The sequence below is a fragment of the Pimephales promelas genome, chromosome 16 (assembly GCF_988280905.1).
Source record: "Pimephales promelas chromosome 16, fPimPro1.hap1.1, whole genome shotgun sequence".
Classification (NCBI taxonomy): Eukaryota; Metazoa; Chordata; class Actinopteri; order Cypriniformes; family Leuciscidae; genus Pimephales; species Pimephales promelas.
The window spans coordinates 26651378-26674049 of NC_142784.1; the positions used below are offsets into that span (position 1 = coordinate 26651378).

A 22672-nucleotide genomic window follows, 5' to 3' on the forward strand; every position below is an offset into this window, starting at 1 on the left:
ATAAATGTACTAAAATTTACCTAAAAATGAAAAATCTTGTCATTAATTACTCAACCTCATATAACTCCAAACCCGCAAGACTTTCGTTCATTTTAGGAACACAAATTAAGGTATTTTTGATGAAATCTGAGAGATTTCTGTTCTTCCATTGACAGTTTGTGCAACTACCACTTTAATGCTTCAAAAAGTTCATAAATAGATCGTAAAACTAACCCATATGAATTAAGTGGTTTAGTCCAAATTTTCTGAATGGACTCGATCTCGATGAACAGATTGAATTTAGGCTTGATTATTAACATTGATCAGTGGACATAAACAGAAGCTCAACTATGCCTCTTGCAGAAGCTCAAACGTGCTGCGTAACACGAGAATGAACCTCATTGGTTCTCACACATCAAGTGAGCTTGCTTAAGCTTTCGTTTACCACAACTGATATGTGCATTAATGGATGTTTATGAATAAAAGTCTAAAGTCAATCTGTTCGTCATATAAAGTGAACAAGTCTCTTCAGAAAAGTTGCACTAAACCGCTCAATTCGTATGGATTAGTTTTTTAAGCTTTTAGAGTCAAAATGGTAGTTGTCTAGCTGCCCATTCATGTTCCAAAGATTAACTGAAGTTTTAAACGTTTGGAATGACATGAGTGTGAGTAATACATTTTTGGGTGAACTATCCTTTTAAGGCACTGAAACCTAAAAGTTCATGGATGTTCCATTTTGTCATTTACAGAGTCTGATGATTTAAAATTTGACCCCTTTGGCACATCTGCCGTCAGCAGTCTGGGCAGCTACGACTGGTCCGACAAGGACGATCTCCCATCTGGTCAAGGAAAGAAGCTCCAGGGAGAGTCTCAAGGTGGACTGCCATCTTCAGCTGTTGTCCATAGGAAAGAGACCTCTTTCGGGAGCTCTGAGAACATCACCCACACCACAGTTGCCAAGGTGACCACCTTCCCAATCGAAGACGGTGGCTCCACTGCTGAAAACCGCTTCGAAGCCTTCGCTGACTTTGGCTCCATTGAACAGGCCGGCCAAGATGACGACGACGACGACGACTTTGGCGACTTTGCCAGCACGGTTTCTGAGAAATCCGACTCCCCTCCTGGAATCGCAGAAGCGGAGAGCAACCAGGGCGAAATGACAGATGAGTTTGGAGCCTTCCAAGGAGACAAGCCCAAATTTGGCAAGTCAGATTTCTTGAAGGCCAGTACACAGGCCAAGGTCAAATCCAGCGAAGAAATGATCAAGAACGAACTCGCCACCTTTGACTTGTCCGTGCAGGGTAAGTGTCATCACAATATTTTATGCTAAAATTTAAATTGTTGTAATTTCTTTTGACTTTGCAATGTAATGGTTACATTTCTGAAATGAGGCAGCCTCAATGATGTATGCGGTTATCAAATGCGACAGCTATGGATCTCATTCCCTACAGAAGTTTGTGCATGAAATCATCATACAAATTGTTTCTACAAACAAATCATGAGTCACCAATAACTTTTGTACAAACATTACGTTTACAAAACAAGTAGAATTAACTTAAAGGGATACTCCACTTTTTTTGGAAATAGGCTCCTTTTACAAGTTAAACAGTTGGGTTTTACCGTTTTCGAACCCTTTCAGCTTATTTTTTGATATTTAGAAGAATATCAGTAACCAGACAGTTTCTGGTCTCATTGACTTCCATAGTATATATTTTTTCCTACTATGGAAGTCAATGAGACCAGAAACTGTCTGGTTACTGAAATTCTTCTAAATATCAGAAAATCGTCTGAATGGATTCGAAAACGGTAAAACTCAACTGTTTAACTCTGGGGGAGTTGTAAAATGAGCCTATTTCCAAAAAAAGTGGAGTATCCCTTTAAACCACATGTATGCAAAAATCACATAATCGAGATGACTACAATCGCATTATGATAAATTTTATTCTTGGATATTTCAATATATAGTGAAAAAGAGTAAGAAAAGCTCTCTGTATAACACCGATACATGTACCAGTATAAAAGGTGTTTATTGTGTTGGAACTGGTTTTGAGGATAGCGCACTTGCCGTTTTTTAAGGCTCTTGTTGCATGTGCTCAGAAGAAAACACGTCTTTAGAGTTGGCATCATAGGCTTTCTGAGAGTGACGAAAGATTGTGAAACTTGGTTTTGTGAAACACGAAAGAACGTTCTATGCAAATGACTAACCTTGGGCACTCGGTCGCTCATTTATAATCCAAATTCATTAACATTAAATGAGGTTAAGATTGAACAAGTTCTCATGTGCGTACCAATACAGAATAATCCACGCAGTTATTAGTGAATGAGACCCAATGAGTGCATCTCCACAGCTGCATTCTCTCTGAAAGTCAACAGATGGCAGAGTGGCATCTGATGCGTATGGCAATGTCAATGTATAAACATTACCACCCATTTCCCTCATCACTTTGGTTTTTCATCCTCGCTCCCCAAAAATGCATTAGCACTTATTCAATGGCATAAACGCTTATTTGTCTCTTATTGATCCCCAACCACATCCGCTAAATTTCATTTGTTTCAACAAAAGAGGGTTTACTCCTTTGCCGACCTCCTATCAGACAGTTAATCTGAGGAATGAGGTTTGTGCTGGAATGGATTAGCGGCTGAAATCATGCAGAGACTGATGATGATTTACCTGTCCCTGCATCACATGAGCTTGTTGTGCCGCTGTCCGTCTCCTTGCTTATGTGTGCACGGCATGCTTTTTCTTGCCCGTTTGACTGTGCGATGCCTCATGAATAATGCATGTCCATATTACTATGCTGCTGTTTTGCACATAATTATCATTTGTTGCAAATGAGGTGTTTGTGGTTCGTGTTGTGGCCCAACCGTGGATTACCAATGACAGTTTGTGTGCTCCTGAACGTTTTAATTATACAGCAAGATCAACAATTCAACTCGTACATTAAATATAGAGTTAGTGTGGGGTAAGATGTGTCATCCCCTTTGTCACATGACCTGTCTATGTATTACAAATACAATTCAAATAGAACTGTGAAGTGCATGTTTTTAATTTCTGATTTAAAAAAAAAAAAAATTTGAGGTTAAGATTGAATGAGTTCTCATGTGCGTACCAATACAGAATAATCCACACCGTTATTAGTGAATGAGACCCAATGAGTGCATTGGATCCAGTGCATCTCTTTTTAAATTTTTTTTTCCATGAAATGTCAGGGTGGTACAATAGAAGTATTTAATTATTGAACCGAAAAGTAATATTTTGTAGAAAAAAAAAGTTTTAACGTAACCTTATATAATTATATTATACATAATATAAAAAATATTTAATGGTATATGTTCGCCAAAGCCATGTGGTGTGATTAACATGCATAAAAAATACCCATAAAACAGGAAATGTTAGGAAATTTTAGCTAATGTTGTGCTATGACTCATGATCTGTTATTTTTATATTATATACATACTGTTATAACTGTAATTTAAAATATTAAAAAATACTGTATTTTCTGTTTTTTATTTTAATTTTACTTTAAGTTGTAGAAATGTTATGTGCTTTCATCCTTTATATTTTTTTTCTATATTTTTTTTATTTAACTTTATTTTTATTGCAGTTTTAGTAATTCCAACTTTTTCTATTTCTAAATTTTGCATTTTATTTCAGCTTGATTTCAATGACCAAAAACATTTTAATATTTTATTTTTTACCTTTGATAATATATAGACATACATTTTAAATGTTGATAACATTGTACTATATTATCAATTTTACTTGGTAAGTTACATTACCTGATGTTTTACAGTCATTAAATTGAAACTTTCTGGCAAACTTTCTTTTATTTTTTACTTTCATGTAATTGTACAAAGGTTCTCATAAGCGTAGCCACAGTCTGGGAGAGAAAGAAATTGTACGCTCCATCCCCTCTCCTGCCCCTGAGCAGCCCTTCAGAGACCGCTCCAACACCCTAAATGAAAAACCAGCGCTGCCGATCATCCGCGACAAGTACAAGGACCTCACAGGAGAGGTGGAGGTCAGTCACTTGCTCTCTTCTCGTCCTTCATTCTCTTTGTGCACACAGACTGGTTCTCTGTGTTGAATACAGCCAGAGGTTTCTCAATGAACAAAGCTCTTATTCGGTTTCATCTTTTTCATTTTTTTTTTCTCCCACTGTCTCTCGTCCAAACACTCCTGGCAGGAGAGCGAGCGATATGCGTACGAATGGCAGAGGTGTTTGGAGAGCGCTCTGCAGGTAATGTATACCACACACACACGCACACATTCATAAAGAGTTTTGTTTACACTTTAAAACTCTATCAGTCTCCAGATACACTTAGAATCACAATAACACAATACCAAAATCAACAACAGAGTAGGAGTTGGAACATTATGGAACCTATGTTGCCACAAATATAAACCTGTGGCCTTATTTATAAAATGCACATGCAATCGGAATTGATCCTAAATTCCATAGATTTTATCCTACATCCTAAGTGAGGAACAAATAGGGATTTATAAAGGCAGAAACTGATGTGAAAATGTAATATGTGTACGCCAACTGAAGCATGTGTACAAACTTTTTGGTGCTCTTATACCAGTGATTCAATTAATTCATGATCATGGAATGATATGCATTAGTATAATTATATGTGCAAATTATAATAATTACATCACTGAAATGAAGTCATTTATATTAATGATTTCCGGAAAATAACTATAATAAATGCCTACAAACACACATACTGAAACCAGGCCATGCCATACATTGTCTGAGAGTGTGCTTGGATTTCCTTGCCTATTGATACTTTTCTGAACTATAAAGGGATATTTGTGGGCGTTGTGTTGGTGGAGGTGATGCGCTTGTACACATTGCTGTGAATTTAAGATGAGCTGATTTATAAAGAGAGATACATTTTATGATTTTTTTTGTTTTGTTTTTGCATTACAGAAATTTTAGAAATATTTCATAGAAACATTTTAGAAACTGTTCTATGTTCGCATTTATGATCATTATATAAATTTGTTTGACAACATGTCTTGTTGGTTGTTGTAGAAATGTGTTGGCTTGTTAGAAGAAAAAGTAATGAATTTATATTCCCTAAAGGGAATATTTCAGGCTGGCAATTAAAAATCTAATTTCCCCCCTTTTTTTTACTACTTAATTTTCATTTTTCGGCAAACTATCCCTTGACATAATTTATTCCCCCCTCATGTTTTTCCAAACTTGTATGAGTTTCTTTCTTTATTGAACAAAAAAGGAGATATTTTAAAGAATGTTTGTTTATCCCTTTAGTTTATTTTTGTGATTCCCTTTAAGCAATTTCAAATCATTCACATTAGATACATTCGTGTGTTTAGACTGGATTAATAATCTTAAGGTTTAATGATGAGGACATACAATGACTTTTTTTGTGAATCTACGTGCTTTCCTCAGTTTAATGTCTTTGAATAGCAGTAATTAATTTTGAGGGCTTTTCTCAGGAAATATTGATATGAAATCATTTGTCATAATCATGAATTAACATAAACATTTTGGCCTGGTTTCACAGACGGGGCTTAAATTTAAGCCAGGATTAGGCCTTGGACATTCAAAAAGCTATGTTTTTTTTTTATTTGTGTGCATCTTGAGACAAACAATGGCACTGACATATTTTAAGATGTTAGTGCAAGTTGCTTTAGTTTAAAACAGATTAAACATGCTAGACCAGGACTAGTTTTAAGCCTTGTCTGTGAAACCGGGGGATAATGTAAAATATTTATACAGCCATGTCTTTTTAGCCATGCCACTTTAGCCACTTTACAGCCATGTCTTTTCTTCTCCTTTCAGGTCATCAACACTGCTAATAACACCCTTAATAGCATCAGCAGTTCCACAGTGTGCACAGAGGTCATCCAGTCTGCACAGGGGACGGAGTACCTTCTAGGTGAGACTACGACTACATCCACGCTTCATTTACTGATCAGAGGCCAGCATTACCCATCATAACAGACATCAGTAAATCTCATAAGATCAGCCATGTCACACCATATCTTTAAACACATTCATACCTGCTCCTCATGCGTCCCTGCAGTCTTCCGTCAAACAGACAGGCCAGGTGTTTTGGTTATCTGCTTCCTATTTCTGTTGTCACACACACACACACACACACACACACACACACACACACACACACACACACTCACTCACTCAGGGTGGCTTTAATGAGCTGTACGTGCCTATGCTGGCTGAAAGGGAACATGGGGTGTGGCTGTTATACATAGAAACAAACAGTTAAAGCTCTTTGATCTGGCTCTTGCGATTGTGACTGGAGTCAGAGCAGGGCATTGTGGGTCTGGCCAGGAGAGGCTAGTGTTACAGAGCAGAGCAACTATTCTGGGCCGCTCTAATATGTTCAGCTTAAAAGGACATTCAGCACTGGTGAGTGCTGGGAATGGCACCGCCGGGTTATTGTTTCTCCTGTTTGGTTATGCACAGGCTCTGTTCGCACACAAATCCAAACAGCATTGGCAATATCTGTAATACTTTCACTTTGGTTGCTATAGTAATGATGGCAAGAGAAAACTGGAAATACTGTTAACGCAAAAATAGACTCATTCACATGTTCTTTTGTTTTTAAATAGACAAATTTTAGGGGAAAGAACATATTTTGAGTTGACTGCTATCATGAATACTCTCATACCATGTCAATCACAACTATCATACATTTCTATTTTCATTGACACTCTTGGTTTTTGCATTACATCGAAGGTTTTTACATGACAAATGTTGTCGTTGTTTTTTTGCGTATATATATCAGGTGTGGTGGAGGTGTATCGTGTAACCAAGCGTGTGGAGCTGGGTATCAAAGCCACGGCCGTTTGTTCGGAGAAACTACAGGAGCTGCTTAAAGACATTAGCCGTGTGTGGAACAACCTGATGGGCTTCATGTCGCTGGCAAACCTCACTGTGAGTTGACCGAATAAACAATACTAGATCTTGTAGCAAGTCCAGTAAGGCACAAATATTGATTCATGCTTAATTTATGAGTATAACTGAGGTAAACTATGCTTTATGTGAGCTTTGAGCTCTGGAGCCATAGGCACTTCTGTAAATGTGGCACAAGATACAAAATGTAGCCTAAAGCTATTATAAAATGTATTTAATTATTTTTTTTCTTTCAACAAATGGTGTGTTCTGAAGCAGCTTAACCAGTTTAGTGTTAGTACTTGAAGTGGGTAGGCAATAACACTAGTTTAAACACTCTTCACATCCTGATAGCGAATAAATAATAGAAGTCGTCTGAATATTAAAAAATTTACATCTTCTGTGGAAGTCTCAGGACCCAAAAAATATTTTTTTCCAATCATTGTATTCGGTCATCAATGTGTCCCATGAGGCTATGCAGAGTTGTAGATAGTCAGTCACCAAGTGCCCCAAACAAACAAACAAACCTGATGCAAAAAAATTAGCTTATGCTATGTTCACACCATGTCGTTATTACCCATGACACTCTACCCGGAGCTGTTCACGTCCTCTGACTCAGAGTTATGTGTTTCTATGTCAGCACTATCAACACTGAAATTAATTTTCAGCTGTCAGATGGTACAAGTCAGAGCTCTTAGTTGTTTACGGTCATTATTATTGTAAGTTTATGTGCTTTGAGACATGACGTAATTTAACACGGTCTCTCGTGATGCTTTGCAAACTCTGCTGTACTCCTTCTTGTGTTTTGAAGGAGGCGTGAAGATGCTCTGAAGGGAGGGTGGGGTCTTATGCTTTCAAATCTAGCTTGCTCTTGCTAGCCTCTGAAATTTCCCAGCCCACCTTTAACGTGCTTAAACCATTAACAGTATGTTTTATAACAGATAGTCAGTAAACAAAAACATAAAACAAAAGAATTATATCAAGAGTCAATGAGAAGTGAAAATCAACATTTTAACTTGTCAGATAATAATATTTCAATGCATATATCATAGTTCTTACAGAAATCATGGCAATTGTATGTTTATATCTTTGCAAGCATAAAGTCATGAGGTACCTTATTTGTGGAAAGCGAACAAGTTGCATGATAAAGCTCTCTGCAGTGTACTCATGGGAGAATATCAATTCCAGCAGATAATATTAGAGTTGTGCGGTCAGATAATATCAGCTTGGGAAAATGAAGTGTAGGCACACAGCCGAAAACCCACAAACCCTCTGAAGCATAATAAAAATGAACGTGGTTAGAGGGTGGAGGGTTTGCCTCTGCTCGGATCCTGCTGTTTTGGCCAGATTCTGTAGCTGATCTATTGATCTGCAGGGCCAATCAACTGCTGTGAGGTTGATGGGCTGGTTCAGTGGTGTCTCTGATCTGAAGTTTGAGTGGCAGACAGTGATTTGTGTGGAGGATTGCTTTTTAAGAACTGAATTCATGATGATTGTGTGTGTGTTTTTTCTTTAGCCCGACGAGAGCTCACTGGACTTCTCCTCCTGTATATTGAGGCACGGCATTAAGAATGCCAAAGAACTGGCGTGCGGAGTGTGTCTGCTCAACGTGGACTCGCGCAGCAAGGTCTGTACGCACCAAGAACACGCACATCTGCATTCAATCATTAGCAACACTAACGCAACAAATATATTGTATTTTATGTTTTATAGTTCACCCAAAAATGAAAATTCTGTTATTTATTTACCCAGACATGTTGGTCCAAACTCTATTTCTTTTGTCTAACACAAAACAGGATTTTTAAAGTATGTTCTGGCTCTCCTTTTCCATATCATTACAATGAATAGGAACCATAGCTTTATTGGTTCAAAAGACAGATTCAAAACCACCATCATGAAAATATATTGGTTGAGCAACTGTTTATGTTTGCTGATCAATGTTAATATGTTAATTTGAATAAAAGCCTAAATACAATCTGTTCATCATATAAAGTAATCATGTCTTTTTACTCTACTTTTATAATCTCTTTATGAACTTTGGTAGTTTTGTTGCTGTTAAAGGGATAGTTAACTTTGAAATAAATTTTTGATATGTTTTAGCTTACCTCAAGGGCATCCAAGATGTAGGTGTCTTTGTTTCCACAGTATTTTCAATTTTGACATTTTTCAGTCTAACCGAAACCGTTGTTGTCTATCAGTCATACACTGGAGGCTAAGGGAGTCCACCAAAAAGAATGCACAGAGAAGTCAAAATTAAACATGATTTAATGACTCGTAAATGTAAGTACACATTGATGGCCTAAGACACGAAACGAGCGGTTTGTGTGAGAAAACGAACAGTATTTATATTGTTTTTACCTCTTGTAATCACAGTGATCTGAATCAGTTGTTCAATGTCCAACTGAACCGAACTGAATCAGTTCAATGTTACGCCGGAAGTGATCGCTTGCGTGTGACGTCACTCAATATTTACACGGAGATTTCAGAAGTTTTACCTTTTACTAAAGATATTTAGATATACCGAAATTGTCTTCCATTGTGGTTTCCCGTATATCTAAATATGTTTAGTGAAAGGTAAAACTTCCGAAATCTCTGTATAAACAAAGAGTGACGTCGGCGCGCAAGCGGTCACTACCGGCGCATGCGCAGATCGAAGCGCCCGTGCCGTCAGATCATTTTGTCATGGCTATGATTACAAGAGGTAAAAACGATATAAATACTGTTAGTTTTCTCACACAAACCGCTCGTTTCGTGTCTTAGGCCATCAATGTGTACTTACATTTACGAGTCATTAAATCATGTTCAATTTTGACTTCTCTGTGCATGCTTTTTGGTGGACCCCCTTTGCCTCCAGTGTATGACTGATAGACAACAACGGTTTGACTGAAAAATGTCAAAATTGAAAATACTGTGGAAACAAAGACACCTACATCTTGGATGCCCTTGAGGTAAGCTAAAACATATCAAAAATATCAATAATTAAATATCAATAATTTTGATATCAAAAATATCAAAAAAGTCTTAAGGGTTTGGAACGACGCGAGGGTGAGTAATTAATAAGAGAATTTTCATTTTTAGGTAAACTCCCATTTGAATTTCCCATTCAAAAACAACAACAACAAAAGAAACATCCCTCCTGACTATTTCTTTGATTTTCACAATTTTACAGAAGAAAAACGAGAACACTTTTGGACGCCTGTTTAAAAGAGTAGGATTTACTGAACTGCCTCAACTCCAATTTGCAGCTTGTTGCAGGGGTCAGACAGACAAACCCATGTGTTGCAGTCAAAATGACCAGAACTCGCCTCTTGCCACTCAACTCGTTTCAGACTGCCAAAAACAGCTCTCAGAGGCGCGCTCTGACTCATGCATCTAAATCTACAGGCGCTCGGTCAAGGCCACGCTTTCATTCAAGTAGCTTTAGGTATTTCATTTGGCTATGAGCTCTTAGCTCCTGTTTTCTGAGCATTTACAGAAATCTTTCATGTCGAGCTTGTATTGCCTAAGAGTCCAGTGAGTCTGATTGACGTCCAAAAAGCATGAGGCAGGTGGCAAATAGGTGATGTATTCGTCATTTTGGCACCCCTGGGCGGTGAAGAAAAAGTGGTATGGGGTAAATGAAATTTCATATGTAAGGGAATAGTTCACACAAAATGTGTAATTTTACTCACTTTCATTTAAACAAACCCTTAGGCTATTTTTTGTCTTTTCTTCAATGGGACACAAAATATTTTTAGCAGAATGTCCTAGCTGCTCTTTTTCAGACCATGCAAGTGAATTAAAAGTGATGTCATAAAAACAGCATTAAAGTGTTTCATATGACTTGTGCACTATATTTGGTCATGAGTTTGAAGTCAATAATTCTATGACTTTAAAAAGCAGCCATCATCTGTCAGTCAGACCGTATGCTGTTACCAAATTGACTTGGTTCTCATTTTCATTCAATTTTTTTTGTTATAGTGTTGAATTGGTACCAAAGTAGTTTAGACCAACATGACATATATGACAGAATTACAATTTTTGGGTGAACTATCCCTTTTAATTATTAATCTGTTCATAAGCACAATCCAATCCTGTACAGGTTTAAACACGTAATTGTCACTTTGTCACTCGCCCTGTTAACATATAATGGCCATTAAGATTCCTCATCTCACTGAAACCCTCCTGAATCTCCCTCACATTAATGTGACGGTCAAGGGTTGCTGATGTAATAAGGGGTAAACATTGCTCAGAGTGCAATCAGGGATGGAGGGGCTCAGTGCAGCAAGGAATCATGGGACGGATGTCTGAGGAGCAGATGCAGCTCAGTCATCAGTCACGGCAACCAAAAACACAGGTGCTAATAGATCCGCTGAACACATCCAGCCCGCCGCAGATTAATAGAGCCGTTTCCGTCTGCTCCTGACATCCGATTAATATCCCGCTTTTTAATTACGTTTTTGGTGGGTTTGGGGGGCACCGTCACTGTCTGGGGCGAATGAAATCAGGGTTTTGAAGGTGGAGCTGCATCTCTGAGATGAGATGTTTTTAAAGGTGGGGGTGTTGGGCTGCAGGTGGAGATTTTCACTGTGCTGTGGATGATTCACTCTGCTGACCTTGGGCTAGCATTCAGTTTCTGTCCCCGCCGGGGAGGCATGTGATCCTGCTGCATCTGCTAACAGGATTTATCTGCAGGAATGGGCAACAGTGTATTAACTTAGCACTTTGCATAGATTATCTATGCAAACTAAAATAAAATGTTATATACACTTCCAGTCAAAAGTTTGGGGTTGGTAAGTTTTTGTTTATTGTAAATAAGTCTCTTATGCTCAACAAGGCTGCATGTAATATATCAAGAATACAGTTAAAAATAGTAATATTTAAAATATGTATGTATGTATGTATGTGCACCAATACATTTGATCCTTCAGAAATCATTCTAATAGGCCAATTTGCTGCTCAAGAAACATTTCTGATTCTTATTAATATTGAAAACGGTTGTGCTGCTTAATGCTTTTGTGGAAACCATGATGCATGTATTTTTAGGAGTCTTTAAAGACATAGAAACATTCTTCTGTAACATTATAAATGTTTTTGCTGTTTTGTTCAATTTTAATCTTTATTCAATAATTCAATTTTAATCTTTAATTCAATTTTAAACTTATTATCGTAAAATTAAGCATAGTCAGAAACTTATTTTATAAGACTTGTAAAATATTTGAAAAGAATATTTTCATATTTTATAAGACTTTTATATGCTAAGGTTGGCCACTTCAAGCGGTTTGGCTTGTTTTTCCAATGTATCTAGCTAACCACACAACTCAAGTTGTGGTCTCTGTAAAGCTTTTTGCACAAATTGAACCGCAAAAATGATGATTATCCATCAGGTTTCCCATACAATCTAATCGGTTTCTTGCAAAACTTCTCAGTACATGTAGTCCAGCCATTTGTTGAGCTAGATGCATCAAACCACTCCAACAAACAGCATTTAGAAAGCGTCCCATTGTTTAGATGGGTTAGATTGATAATTTTGATAAGTATATTGCATACTTCACAAGTCAATTAACTAGAAGTAGTTATAGATTCTCAAAAGACTTTGTGCAGTAAACAACTTTTAGATTTTATGTTTGCTTAGAAGTGTTTAGATTATAAACTGTATGTCCAGAATATAATATGAATGTGTTGTGTGCAGAACGATTTGAAAGTCTGGTAGTGTATGATCCTCAGTCATTTAGTCTATGTTTCCCAGCTTTTTCTGGGTAACCATTTACAAAGTGTATGATGCCTAGTGTTTTTAAATCTGTTCAGAATTTGCAATGTAGTGTATATTCCAGCCTTAAATGTCACGCTAATACAGCATCCTATTAAAAACCCTTACTCTGTGAGGTGGGCATCCATGCTAAAATTAGAACAGATGCCAGGTTATTAAATTCAAGTACCTGTAGCACAGCTGGTTGCCCCTAATGTGAAAAACAATAACAAGTAGCTGTTGAAAGGAAGCCATTAGTTTGCTTCAGTAGATACAGCATACCTTTAACATTATGCAGGACAGGAGCTGTCAGATTGGAGAAACTTATTTTTTTGCACCAAAAAAAAACCCGAAAGGTGTACCACTGTCGTTTTTTGTTTTTTTTGATGTGAAAAAAAAAGTTTCTTTTTTTCCATTTTTGCACATAAATGCTACGTGGGATGTCAATATCTCAGCTCTGGAAGGGTCTAGAGCCTCCATTTTCGCACTCAGGTATAAGTCTCATTGCCCTCTATCAGAATCCAGAGTTTCAAGAAGATTGGAGAAACTTATTTTTTTGCAACAAAAAAAAAAAAACGAAAGGGGTACCACTGTCGTTTTTTTTTTTTTTTTTTTTGTGCAAAAAAAAAAAAGTTTCTCCAATCTTCTTGAAACTCTGGATTCTGATAGAGGGCCATGGGACTTAGACCTGAGTGCAAAAATGGAGACTCTAGACCCTTCCAGAGCTAAGATATTGAGATCTCACATAGCATTTAACCCACTATTTTTATAATGGCATAAATGCTACGTGGGATGTCAATATCTCAAATGTAAAAATAATTCTGACAGAGTGGAATGTTTCAGATTTCAGAAACAGCAGTTCATCGATCTTTGATAGACATTCGGCCACTATGCTTTTTGTTTTACTATGCATTATCGGCTCACCAAAATACATAAATAGTTAAAAATCATGTAAGAAGTCTTGTTGTTTTGAACGTCCTCCCATGACATGGTTGGTAAACAAACAAGCTTATTCCCCTTTCAGCTAATTAAATGGAAGTCTTGCACACACAAAAAAAAAACATGCAACCTGTTAGTTTTGCATTTATAAATGGTTGCCACAGTCTTGGAAAAAAGTCATGGTCAATTAAGTAGTGCATTGACAGTAAGAAATACATTTTTTATTTTTGAAAATACTTTTATTTGGCAAGGATGCATTAGATTAATCCAAAATGACAGTAATTTATATTGTTACAAAATATTTGAATTTCAAATAAATGTTCTTTTGAACTTTCATCAAAGAATCCAGATTTTAAAAAAATCATGGTTTTCACAAAAATATTAAGCAGCACAAGTGTTAATAACATTGATAATACTAAGAAATGTTTTTTCAGCAGCAAATCGGCGTATTAGAACGGTCCCTCCATCCCTGAATTACTGAAGGATCATGTGATGTGGCACTGAAGGCTGGAGTGATTTTAAAATTTCACAATAGTACAATTTTTACTGTATTTTCTTTATCAAATAAATGCAGCTTTGGTGAGCATAGGAGACTTCTTTAAGGGTGTGTTCACACTTGGCATGTTTGGTTCGATTTAAACAAACCCTGGTGCGGTTCCTCTGTTATTGCAGTTCATTTGAATAACTGTGAACGCTGCCATCCGAACCCTGGTGCGCGCGCCAAACAATCTGGGTCTCGGTCTGCTTCCAAACGAACTCTGGTGCTGTTCGACTGATATATGAACGCAAGATGAACCAGATACATGTAAACAAACCAAAAACAGGAAGATTAGATCCTTAAAAGGAGCGAATGCTCACACTCGTGGTCATATCGGTTTTCTTCTCCTCATAGTCGTAAGTTTGCCCATCATCATAGTTCGGTACAGGCATCAGGATCTTCATTTGTGTGTGTGACGGAGAGATTCCTGTCGCTGTTTTGACTCCTTTACACATTTTATAAGCTCTTCACAAGTCCTCAGCTGGTCAAGATACCATCACATGCTGGTTACACACATACATTGAGCGTATATATCTCAGCACACTGCATTTTGGATGTTCGCTAAGTTCCATCTCAAAATGGCCAGTACATCATAAAAGCCCGAGTAATCAGGTTGTGAAACATATGCCTTTAGTCTTTTAGGTTTGGTATCTTTTGGTTTGGTGATGATTATACCAATCTGAATGCTAATTGGACCAGGACTAAATGTTTTTATTTTTTTGGTGTCCGGACCAAGTGAACCGATCTACAAGTGTGAACACATCCTAAGGGTGCTTTCACACTAGCACTTTTGGGTTCGATTGACATCAGCGTTCAGTTCGATTGGATGATGTGAACGTAGTCTTCCGAGCTCAGCTGCAAATCGGTTCATGTAAACTTGGAACGATTGCGGTCATATCAGGAGAGAAACTTACCAAAGTGAACCGCTTTTGATAATCATAAGAATGTGTGTTTGTGTTAACGCTATTAATTTTTGTGGCGTCATTCCCAAGCTGTTTTGATGCAAACGCACCGTGGGTCGACTCGAATAATATAATCTGAACATCGTCCGACAGGGGGAGCAATCAATCACCGGTTTAGACCAGGCAATCGAACCAAGTGTGAAAGCACCCTAAAACATTTTAGAAAAGGGTTGTATATGCATTTCCGGTGCTCGGCACCACTCTTATTAATGGTACAAAGCTATCTTTGATGATTCTTAGGAACTCTAGTTACTCACAGTTGCCCTTTCTTGTCTTGTACTGTAGCTAATTTGCAACAAGCTTCCGCCTTTAAGTGGACACCCTTCTTCCACTGTGGGCTCTCTGGTGCTCTAGTTTTGCTCATTAACCAAACAAAAAAAATAGTAAAAAGCTCTATACTAACGCTGATGCTGACTTGTTTATGCTACTTGCAGGCACTGACAAAAGACAGTCGCTCCAAATTAAGGGTAAATATTCCAGTTTTTCTCAAAGCTTCACTTTAGTGAATGTAGGTTAAAGCTGAAGTGTCCCTCACCGTCCTTCAGACTTTGTTGTAAGAAGGGTTGTCATCTTTGCAGGTAGGATGCACTGTTTGCAATCAGATAGTAATTAACCTTTCCGCCAGCTAAACAAGGTCTGTTGAATTAGGATGACCTTTTCAGTGATTCTGAGCCACCTGTTCATCTGAGAGGAGAGAAAGAGCGCTTGTGCAGCAGCTGCTGTCCCTCTGTGCACAACAGACACACACACACACGCACGCACGTATACACCGCAGGATCAGCCGTTCATCACACAGCGTCGTTCAGATGTTGGACACTCGGACACGTACATTCTCTCTCACTTTCTGCCTTTCACATTCCTAGTACAGAGATGACCAAGTGCATCAGCGACACCGACTGATGATATATAATTTATCTTTTACTATAGTTTGGTATTCCCAACTATCTTACAATACAGTACACACTGTCATAGAAACATTAGTGCTCTCAATTCTACACCATACTGTATTTATTTTGTGTAATTTGTAAACTTATTTTTATTACAAATATTGTTTAATTAATTTTAAAATTGAAGATTATTGATTTAAGGTTGCACTTTTTAGGTGCAAAAAAAAAGTTTCTCTGATCTTCTCGAAACTCTAGATTCTGATAGAGGGCCATGAGACTTAGACCTGAGTGCAAAAATGGAGACTGTAGACCCTTCCAAAGCTGAGATATTGAGATCTCATGTAGCATTTAACCCACTATTTTTATAATGGCATAAATGCTACGTGGGATGTCAATATCTCAGCTCTGGAAGGGTCTAGAGCCTCCATTTTTGCACTCAGGTATAAGTCTCATGGCCCTCTATAAGAATCCAGAGTTTCAAGAAGATTGGAGAAACTTATTTTTTTGCACCAAAAAAAAAAAAACGAAAGGGGTACCGCTGTCGTTTTTTGTTTTTTTTTTGATGCGAAAAAAAAAGTTTCTTTTTTTTCCATTTTTGCACATAAATGCTATGTGGGATGTCAAAATCTCAGCTCTGGAAGGGTCTAGAGCCTCCATTTTTGCACTCGGGTCTAAGACTCATGGCCCTCTACAAGAATCCAGAGTTTCAAGAAGATTGGAGAAACTTATTTTTTTGCACCAAAAAAAACCGAAAGGTGTACCACTGTCGTTTTTTTTTTGTTGTTTTTTTGATGCGAAAAAAAAAGTTTATTTTTTTCCATTTTTGCACATAAATGCTACGTGGGATGTCAATATCTCAGCTCTGGAAGGGTCTCTAGAGCCTCCATTTTTGCACTCAGGTATAAGTCTCAATGCCCTCTATCAGAATACAGAGTTTCAAGATGATTGGAGAAACTTATTTTTTTGCAACAAAAAAAAAAAACGAAAGGGGTACCACTGTCGTTTTTTTTTTTTTGTGCGAAAAAAAAAGTTTCTCCAATCTTCTTGAAACTCTGGATTCTGATAGAGGGCCATGGGACTTAGACCTGAGTGCAAAAATGGAGACTCTAGACCCTTCCAGAGCTGAGATATTGAGATCTCGCATAGCATTTAACCCACTATTTTTATAATGGCATAAATGCTACGTGGGATGTCAATATCTCAGCTCTGGAAGGGTCTAGAGCCTCAATTTTTGCACTCAGGTCTAAGTCTCATGGCCCTCTATCAGAATCCAGAGTTTCAAGAAGATTGGAGAAACTTATTTTTTTGCACCAAAAAAAAAAACGAAAGGGGTACCACTGTCGTTTTTTTTTTGTGCGAAAAAAAAACAGTTTCTCCAATCTTCTTGGAACTCTGGATTCTGATAGAGGGCAATGGGACTTAGACCTGAGTGCAAAAATGGAGGCTCTAGACCCTTCCAGAGCTGAGATTTTGAGATATCACATAGCATTTAACCCACTATTTTTATAATGGCATAAATTCTACGTGGGATGTCAATATCTCAGCTCTGGAAAGGTCTCTAGAGCCTCCATTTTTGCACTCAGGTATAAGTCTCATTGCCCTCTATCAGAATACAGAGTTTCAAGAAGATTGGAGAAACGTATTTTTTTGCAACAAAAAAAAAAAACGAAAGGGGTACCACTGTCGTTTTTTTTTTTGTGCGAAAAAAAAAATTTCTTCAATCTTCTTGAAACTCTGGATTCTGATAGAGGGCCATGGGACTTAGACCTGAGTGCAAAATGGAGACTCTAGACCCTTCCAGAGCTGAGATATTGAGATCTCACATAGCATTTAACCCACTATTTTTATAATGGCATAAATGCTACGTGGGATGTCAATATCTCAGACCTGAGTGCAAAAATGGAGGCTCTAGACCCTTCCAGAGCTGAGATTTTGAGATATCACATAGCATTTAACCCACTATTTTTATAATGGCATAAATTCTACGTGGGATGTCAATATCTCAGCTCTGGAAGGGTCTCTAGAGCCTCCATTTTTGCACTCAGGTCTAAGTCCCATGGCCCTCTATCAGAATACAGAGTTTCAAGAAGATTGGAGAAACTTATTTTTTTGCACCAAAAAAAACAAAAAAAAACGAAAGGGGTACCACTGTCGTTTTTGTTTTTTTTTTGTGCGAAAAAAAAGTTTCTCCAATCTTCTTGAAACTCTGGATTCTGATAGAGGGCCATGGGACTTAGACCTGAGTGCAAAAATGGAGGCTCTACACCCTTCCAGAGCTGAGATTTTGAGATATCACATAGCATTTAACCCACTATTTTTATAATGGCATAAATTCTACGTGGGATGTCAATATCTCAGCTCTGGAAAGGTCTCTAGAGCCTCCATTTTTGCACTCAGGTATAAGTCTCATTGCCCTCTATCAGAATACAGAGTTTCAAGAAGATTGGAGAAACGTATTTTTTTGCAACAAAAAAAAAAAAAACGAAAGGGGTACCACTGTCGTTTTTTTTTTTTGTGCGAAAAAAAAAATTTCTCCAATCTTCTTGAAACTCTGGATTCTGATAGAGGGCCATGGGACTTAGACCTGAGTGCAAAAATGGAGGCTCTAGACCCTTCCAGAGCTGAGATTTTGAGATATCACATAGCATTTAACCCACTATTTTTATAATGGCATAAATTCTACGTGGGATGTCAATATCTCAGCTCTGGAAGGGTCTCTAGAGCCTCCATTTTTGCACTCAGGTCTAAGTCCCATGGCCCTCTATTAGAATACAGAGTTTCAAGAAGATTGGAGAAACTTATTTTTTTGCACCAAAAAAAAAAAAAAAACGAAAGGGGTACCACTGTCGTTTTTGTTTTGTTTTTTTGTGCGAAAAAAAAGTTTCTCCAATCTTCTTGAAACTCTGGATTCTGATAGAGGGCCATGGGACTTAGACCTGAGTGCAAAAATGGAGACTCTAGACCCTTCCAGAGCTGAGATATTGAGATCTCACATAGCATTTAACCCACTATTTTTATAATGGCATACATGCTACGTGGGATGTCAATATCTCAGTTCTGGAAGGGTCTAGAGCCTCAATTTTTGCACTCAGGTATAAGTCTCATGGCCCTCTATCAGAATCCTGAGTTTCAAGAAGATTGGAGAAACTTATTTTTTTGCACCAAAAAAAAAACCGAAAGGGGTACCACTGTCGTTTTTTTTTTTGTGCGAAAAAAAAAACAGTTTCTCCAATCTTCTTGGAACTCTGGATTCTGATAGAGGGCCATGGGACTTAGACCTGAGTGCAAAAATGGAGGCTCTAGACCCTTCCAGAGCTGAGATTTTGAGATATCACATAGCATTTAACCCACTATTTTTATAATGGCATAAATGCTACGTGGGATGTCAATATCTCAGTTCTGGAAGGGTCTAGAGCCTCCATTTTTGCTCTCAGGTATAAGTCTCATGGCCCTCTATCAGAATCCAGAGTTTCAAGAAGATTGGAGAAACTTATTTTTTTGCACCAAAAAAAAAAAAAAAACGAAAGGGGTACCACTGTCGTTTTTTTTTTTTTTTTTTGTGCGAAAAAAAAAAGTTTCTCCAGTCTTCTTGAAACTCTGGATTCTGATAGAGGGCCATGAGACTTAGAGCTGAGTGCAAAAATGGAGGCTCTAGACTATTCCAGAGCTGAGATATTGACATCCCACGTAGCATTTATGCCATTATAAATATCTCAATATCTCAGCTCTGGAAGGGTCTAGATCCTCCATTTTTGTACTCAGGTCTAAATCTCCAGGCCCTCTATCACTATCCAGAGTTTCAAGAAGATCGGAGAAACTCAAAATTTCGACCCAAACAAACCATCAGGGGTACCCCTGTTGACTTTTTCGGTGCAAAAAAAAAAAAGTTTCTCTGATCTTCTCGAAACTCTGGATTCTGATAAAGGGCCATGAAGCCTAGACATGAGTGCAAAAATGGAGACTCTAGACCCTTCCAGAGCTGAGATATTGAGGCAGGCGGGCGAAAAGGTCTAGAAAAGGTTGCGAAAAGGTGGCTTTTGTGGCAAGCTTTTATGGCAAAATATCTTTTATTTAATACTTTTTTAAAATAAGGTAATGCAACATTCTTTAAACAGAACAACATTGTTTTACAAGAGAATTTAGAAGAACTTGTGTGCGTGCATGCATAGTATCAGTGTGGGAGGGGATGAGTCACAACATGAGCCATTTCTCCTTCCAGCATCAGGAGCTTCATTCTGCATAACTGCCTTATCTCAAATACACAACTACAGCTGTGTCTTTCAGAATGAAAGCACACTCGCACGTGTCTCATCGGTATATTGAGTGAAGTTCACTGGGTTCTTGTTTCGCTTCTCTATATATAGAGCTTTTATGTAGGAGGACTGCGCACTTCTTTTTCTATATTGATCCTACAAATTGTCAGTACATCGCTGAGCTCTTGTCTCTTATGAAGTGTGGTGATATGGCACCCTGCAATCAGATACTATATGACTAGTTCAACATCTAACATGTAGTTTAGAGACGCAGGTTGAATGTTATTCAATTGAATGTAATTTCTTTCTTGACAAGTTGGAAGGAATTTTCCCGAATCGTACCGTACGCTCGGTTGAAACAAGGCATTAGGTAATGATAATGACCCTAGCTATGAGCTGAACTTCTGTCATAGCCATGTTAAGCCACTAAACACTGTGACCAGAAGTTGAAATATTGTATTATATCAGAGAAGGATAGTACAGGTAAATTGCCTAAAAATAAATTATATTTATATATATATATATATATATATATCTTTTGTAAATATAGATATCAAGTGTTTAAATATATCAATTGTTTAAATTGGGACTAGTGAATTTAGGGGCTGTTTACACTACACTATTTTCAACTGAAAATGGAAACGTTTTATGCATTTTGGCATTCATTTACACGACAACAGCGTTTTGTGGCCTGAAAACGCAATCATTTGATAGTGGGATTCCAAGTGCAAGTTTTTGAAAACCATACCATTTAAACTACAAAAATGTGAATTTGTAAAAACTGTCGCTTGTGACATGTTCGGTCTATAGGCTCGTAGTGTTTCTCTACAAAGTGGCATCGCCAACTACTGGCCTGGCTGCAGAATACAGTGTTTATAGTCGTGTTCGCGGATCTGTGAGAACAGGGATTGTTTTGACATTAGTGTAAACAAATGCAAAGGAAAAACTTTTCAGTTTTTAGTGTATCGTTGTCATGTAAACATGCCCTTATACACTGTATGAAAAATGTATTACATTTAACAGTGTTAAGTGTTATTAATTTAGTGTTTTTAATTCGATGTTAGATGGCCGCAATGCTAATCTAAATGTAAAAATAGGGTAGATAACCGACATGATGCCACTATATATTGTATTAAAAAAAGCTTAATTTGTATTGAACCTGGAACATTCCTATAAACCCACCCTGAAAACGTTATCCCCCCGGTTTCACAGACAAGGTTTAAGCCTAGTCCTGGACTAAAATCCATATTTGAACTGTTTTAACTGAAAGCAAATTGCACAGACCTATCTTAAAAACATCACTTGTGTGCGTCTTGACACAAAACATTGGCACTGACACATTTTTTTCTAAGACACGTTTATAAAAGCTACTTAAATAGCCTAATTGAAATAAGGCCTATTCCTGTCTTAATCTAAGCCTTGTCTGTGAAACCAGGCCAAAATCCCAGTAGATCAACCCAACCTGTCCCTATCATTAAGTTGGAGTTTATTTTATAAAATAATTTTTTTCTTCTTTTCTTGCACAAATCCTCTGCAGGCCTTTAATTCTGAGACGGACAACTTCAAGCTCATGTACGGAGGTCACCAGTACCACGCCAGCTGCGCTAACTTCTGGATCAACTGCGTGGAACCCAAACCCCCGGGTCTCATCCTGCCCGACCTGCTCTAGAACCCCGAGCCACTGCCTGAAGGATTATGGGAGTCACTTAACTGTTTAACGCTGTTTGCCTTTCAACCGGTACAGCTCTCGCCATTTTAAATTGGGATGCAATTAGATCTAGATCTGCCATTGTCTGTAGGAAGATCAGGTGAGATGTACTACTGAATAATAGTTATTTAAAATATTGTAAATGTGTCTTTGTCTTTACCTTTTTGGATCTGACTCGGTCATGTACAGATGTGTCTGGTTGGTTGATTCTTTGCTGTTGATTTCTCTACCATGTGAAATAATTACCGCAGAGCTGTTCTGCATGTTATGAATATTAGACTTGTAATATAAAACAATAAAGGGAAAACATTGGAAAGCATCAAAAATTTGTAGCAGATATTACTGAAATATATTTCAATATTGGTATTTTCTTTTGTGTGTCATTGTTTTCTGTTATAATTGTGCTGGAACACAAGTCACTTTTGTAGTGGGTCTGGAAACGGTCCTTGAATGCTTGAGTTTCTGAGCATCTTCTAAAGCATCAAGCCTGGGCGCTGTTCTGAAATGTTTTGATATTTAGTGTTCTGAATTTAGATGTGACGCTTTTAAAGGACTTTGTTGTGCGACACTTTGAAGAAAATTTAAAAGTCGGGGGATGTAAGAAATAAAGTCAAGCCTTTTCCCTCTTCTTCCAACTCAAGCAGAATGACCCTAAACTTTCATAATGAGTTAACTTTTAATTGAGGCACTATTAATGAATTGATGAGGATACAAAATAGATTAAATTGCTTTGTACATGATGGTCATTGTTGGTGTTTTACTGGGGTCTTAATGGTTTTTTAATG

General features: G+C 37.6%; 1 protein-coding gene across 7 annotated transcripts in view; it reads left to right on the forward strand.

Annotated features, from left to right (window-relative positions):
* synrg (synergin, gamma) overlaps nucleotides 1-22241 on the forward strand; it is a 48890-nt gene extending 26649 nt beyond the window's left edge. For 4 of the 7 annotated variants that reach the window (XM_039670443.2, XM_039670446.2, XM_039670447.2 and 1 more), the window contains 9 exons: nucleotides 729-1280; nucleotides 3838-4001; nucleotides 4167-4220; nucleotides 5796-5892; nucleotides 6766-6914; nucleotides 8389-8499; nucleotides 10042-10080; nucleotides 15474-15506; nucleotides 21717-22241. In XM_039670443.2, coding sequence (XP_039526377.2) covers nucleotides 729-1280; nucleotides 3838-4001; nucleotides 4167-4220; nucleotides 5796-5892; nucleotides 6766-6914; nucleotides 8389-8499; nucleotides 10042-10080; nucleotides 15474-15506; nucleotides 21717-21848 — 1331 coding nt within the window. In that variant the 3' untranslated portion in view covers nucleotides 21849-22241. The remainder of the gene's footprint in view (nucleotides 1-728; nucleotides 1281-3837; nucleotides 4002-4166; nucleotides 4221-5795; nucleotides 5893-6765; nucleotides 6915-8388; nucleotides 8500-10041; nucleotides 10081-15473; nucleotides 15507-21716) is intronic. The other 3 variants (XM_039670444.2, XM_039670445.2, XM_039670450.2) reach the window with 3 other exon arrangements.
* Nucleotides 22242-22672: the final 431 nt, after the last annotated feature.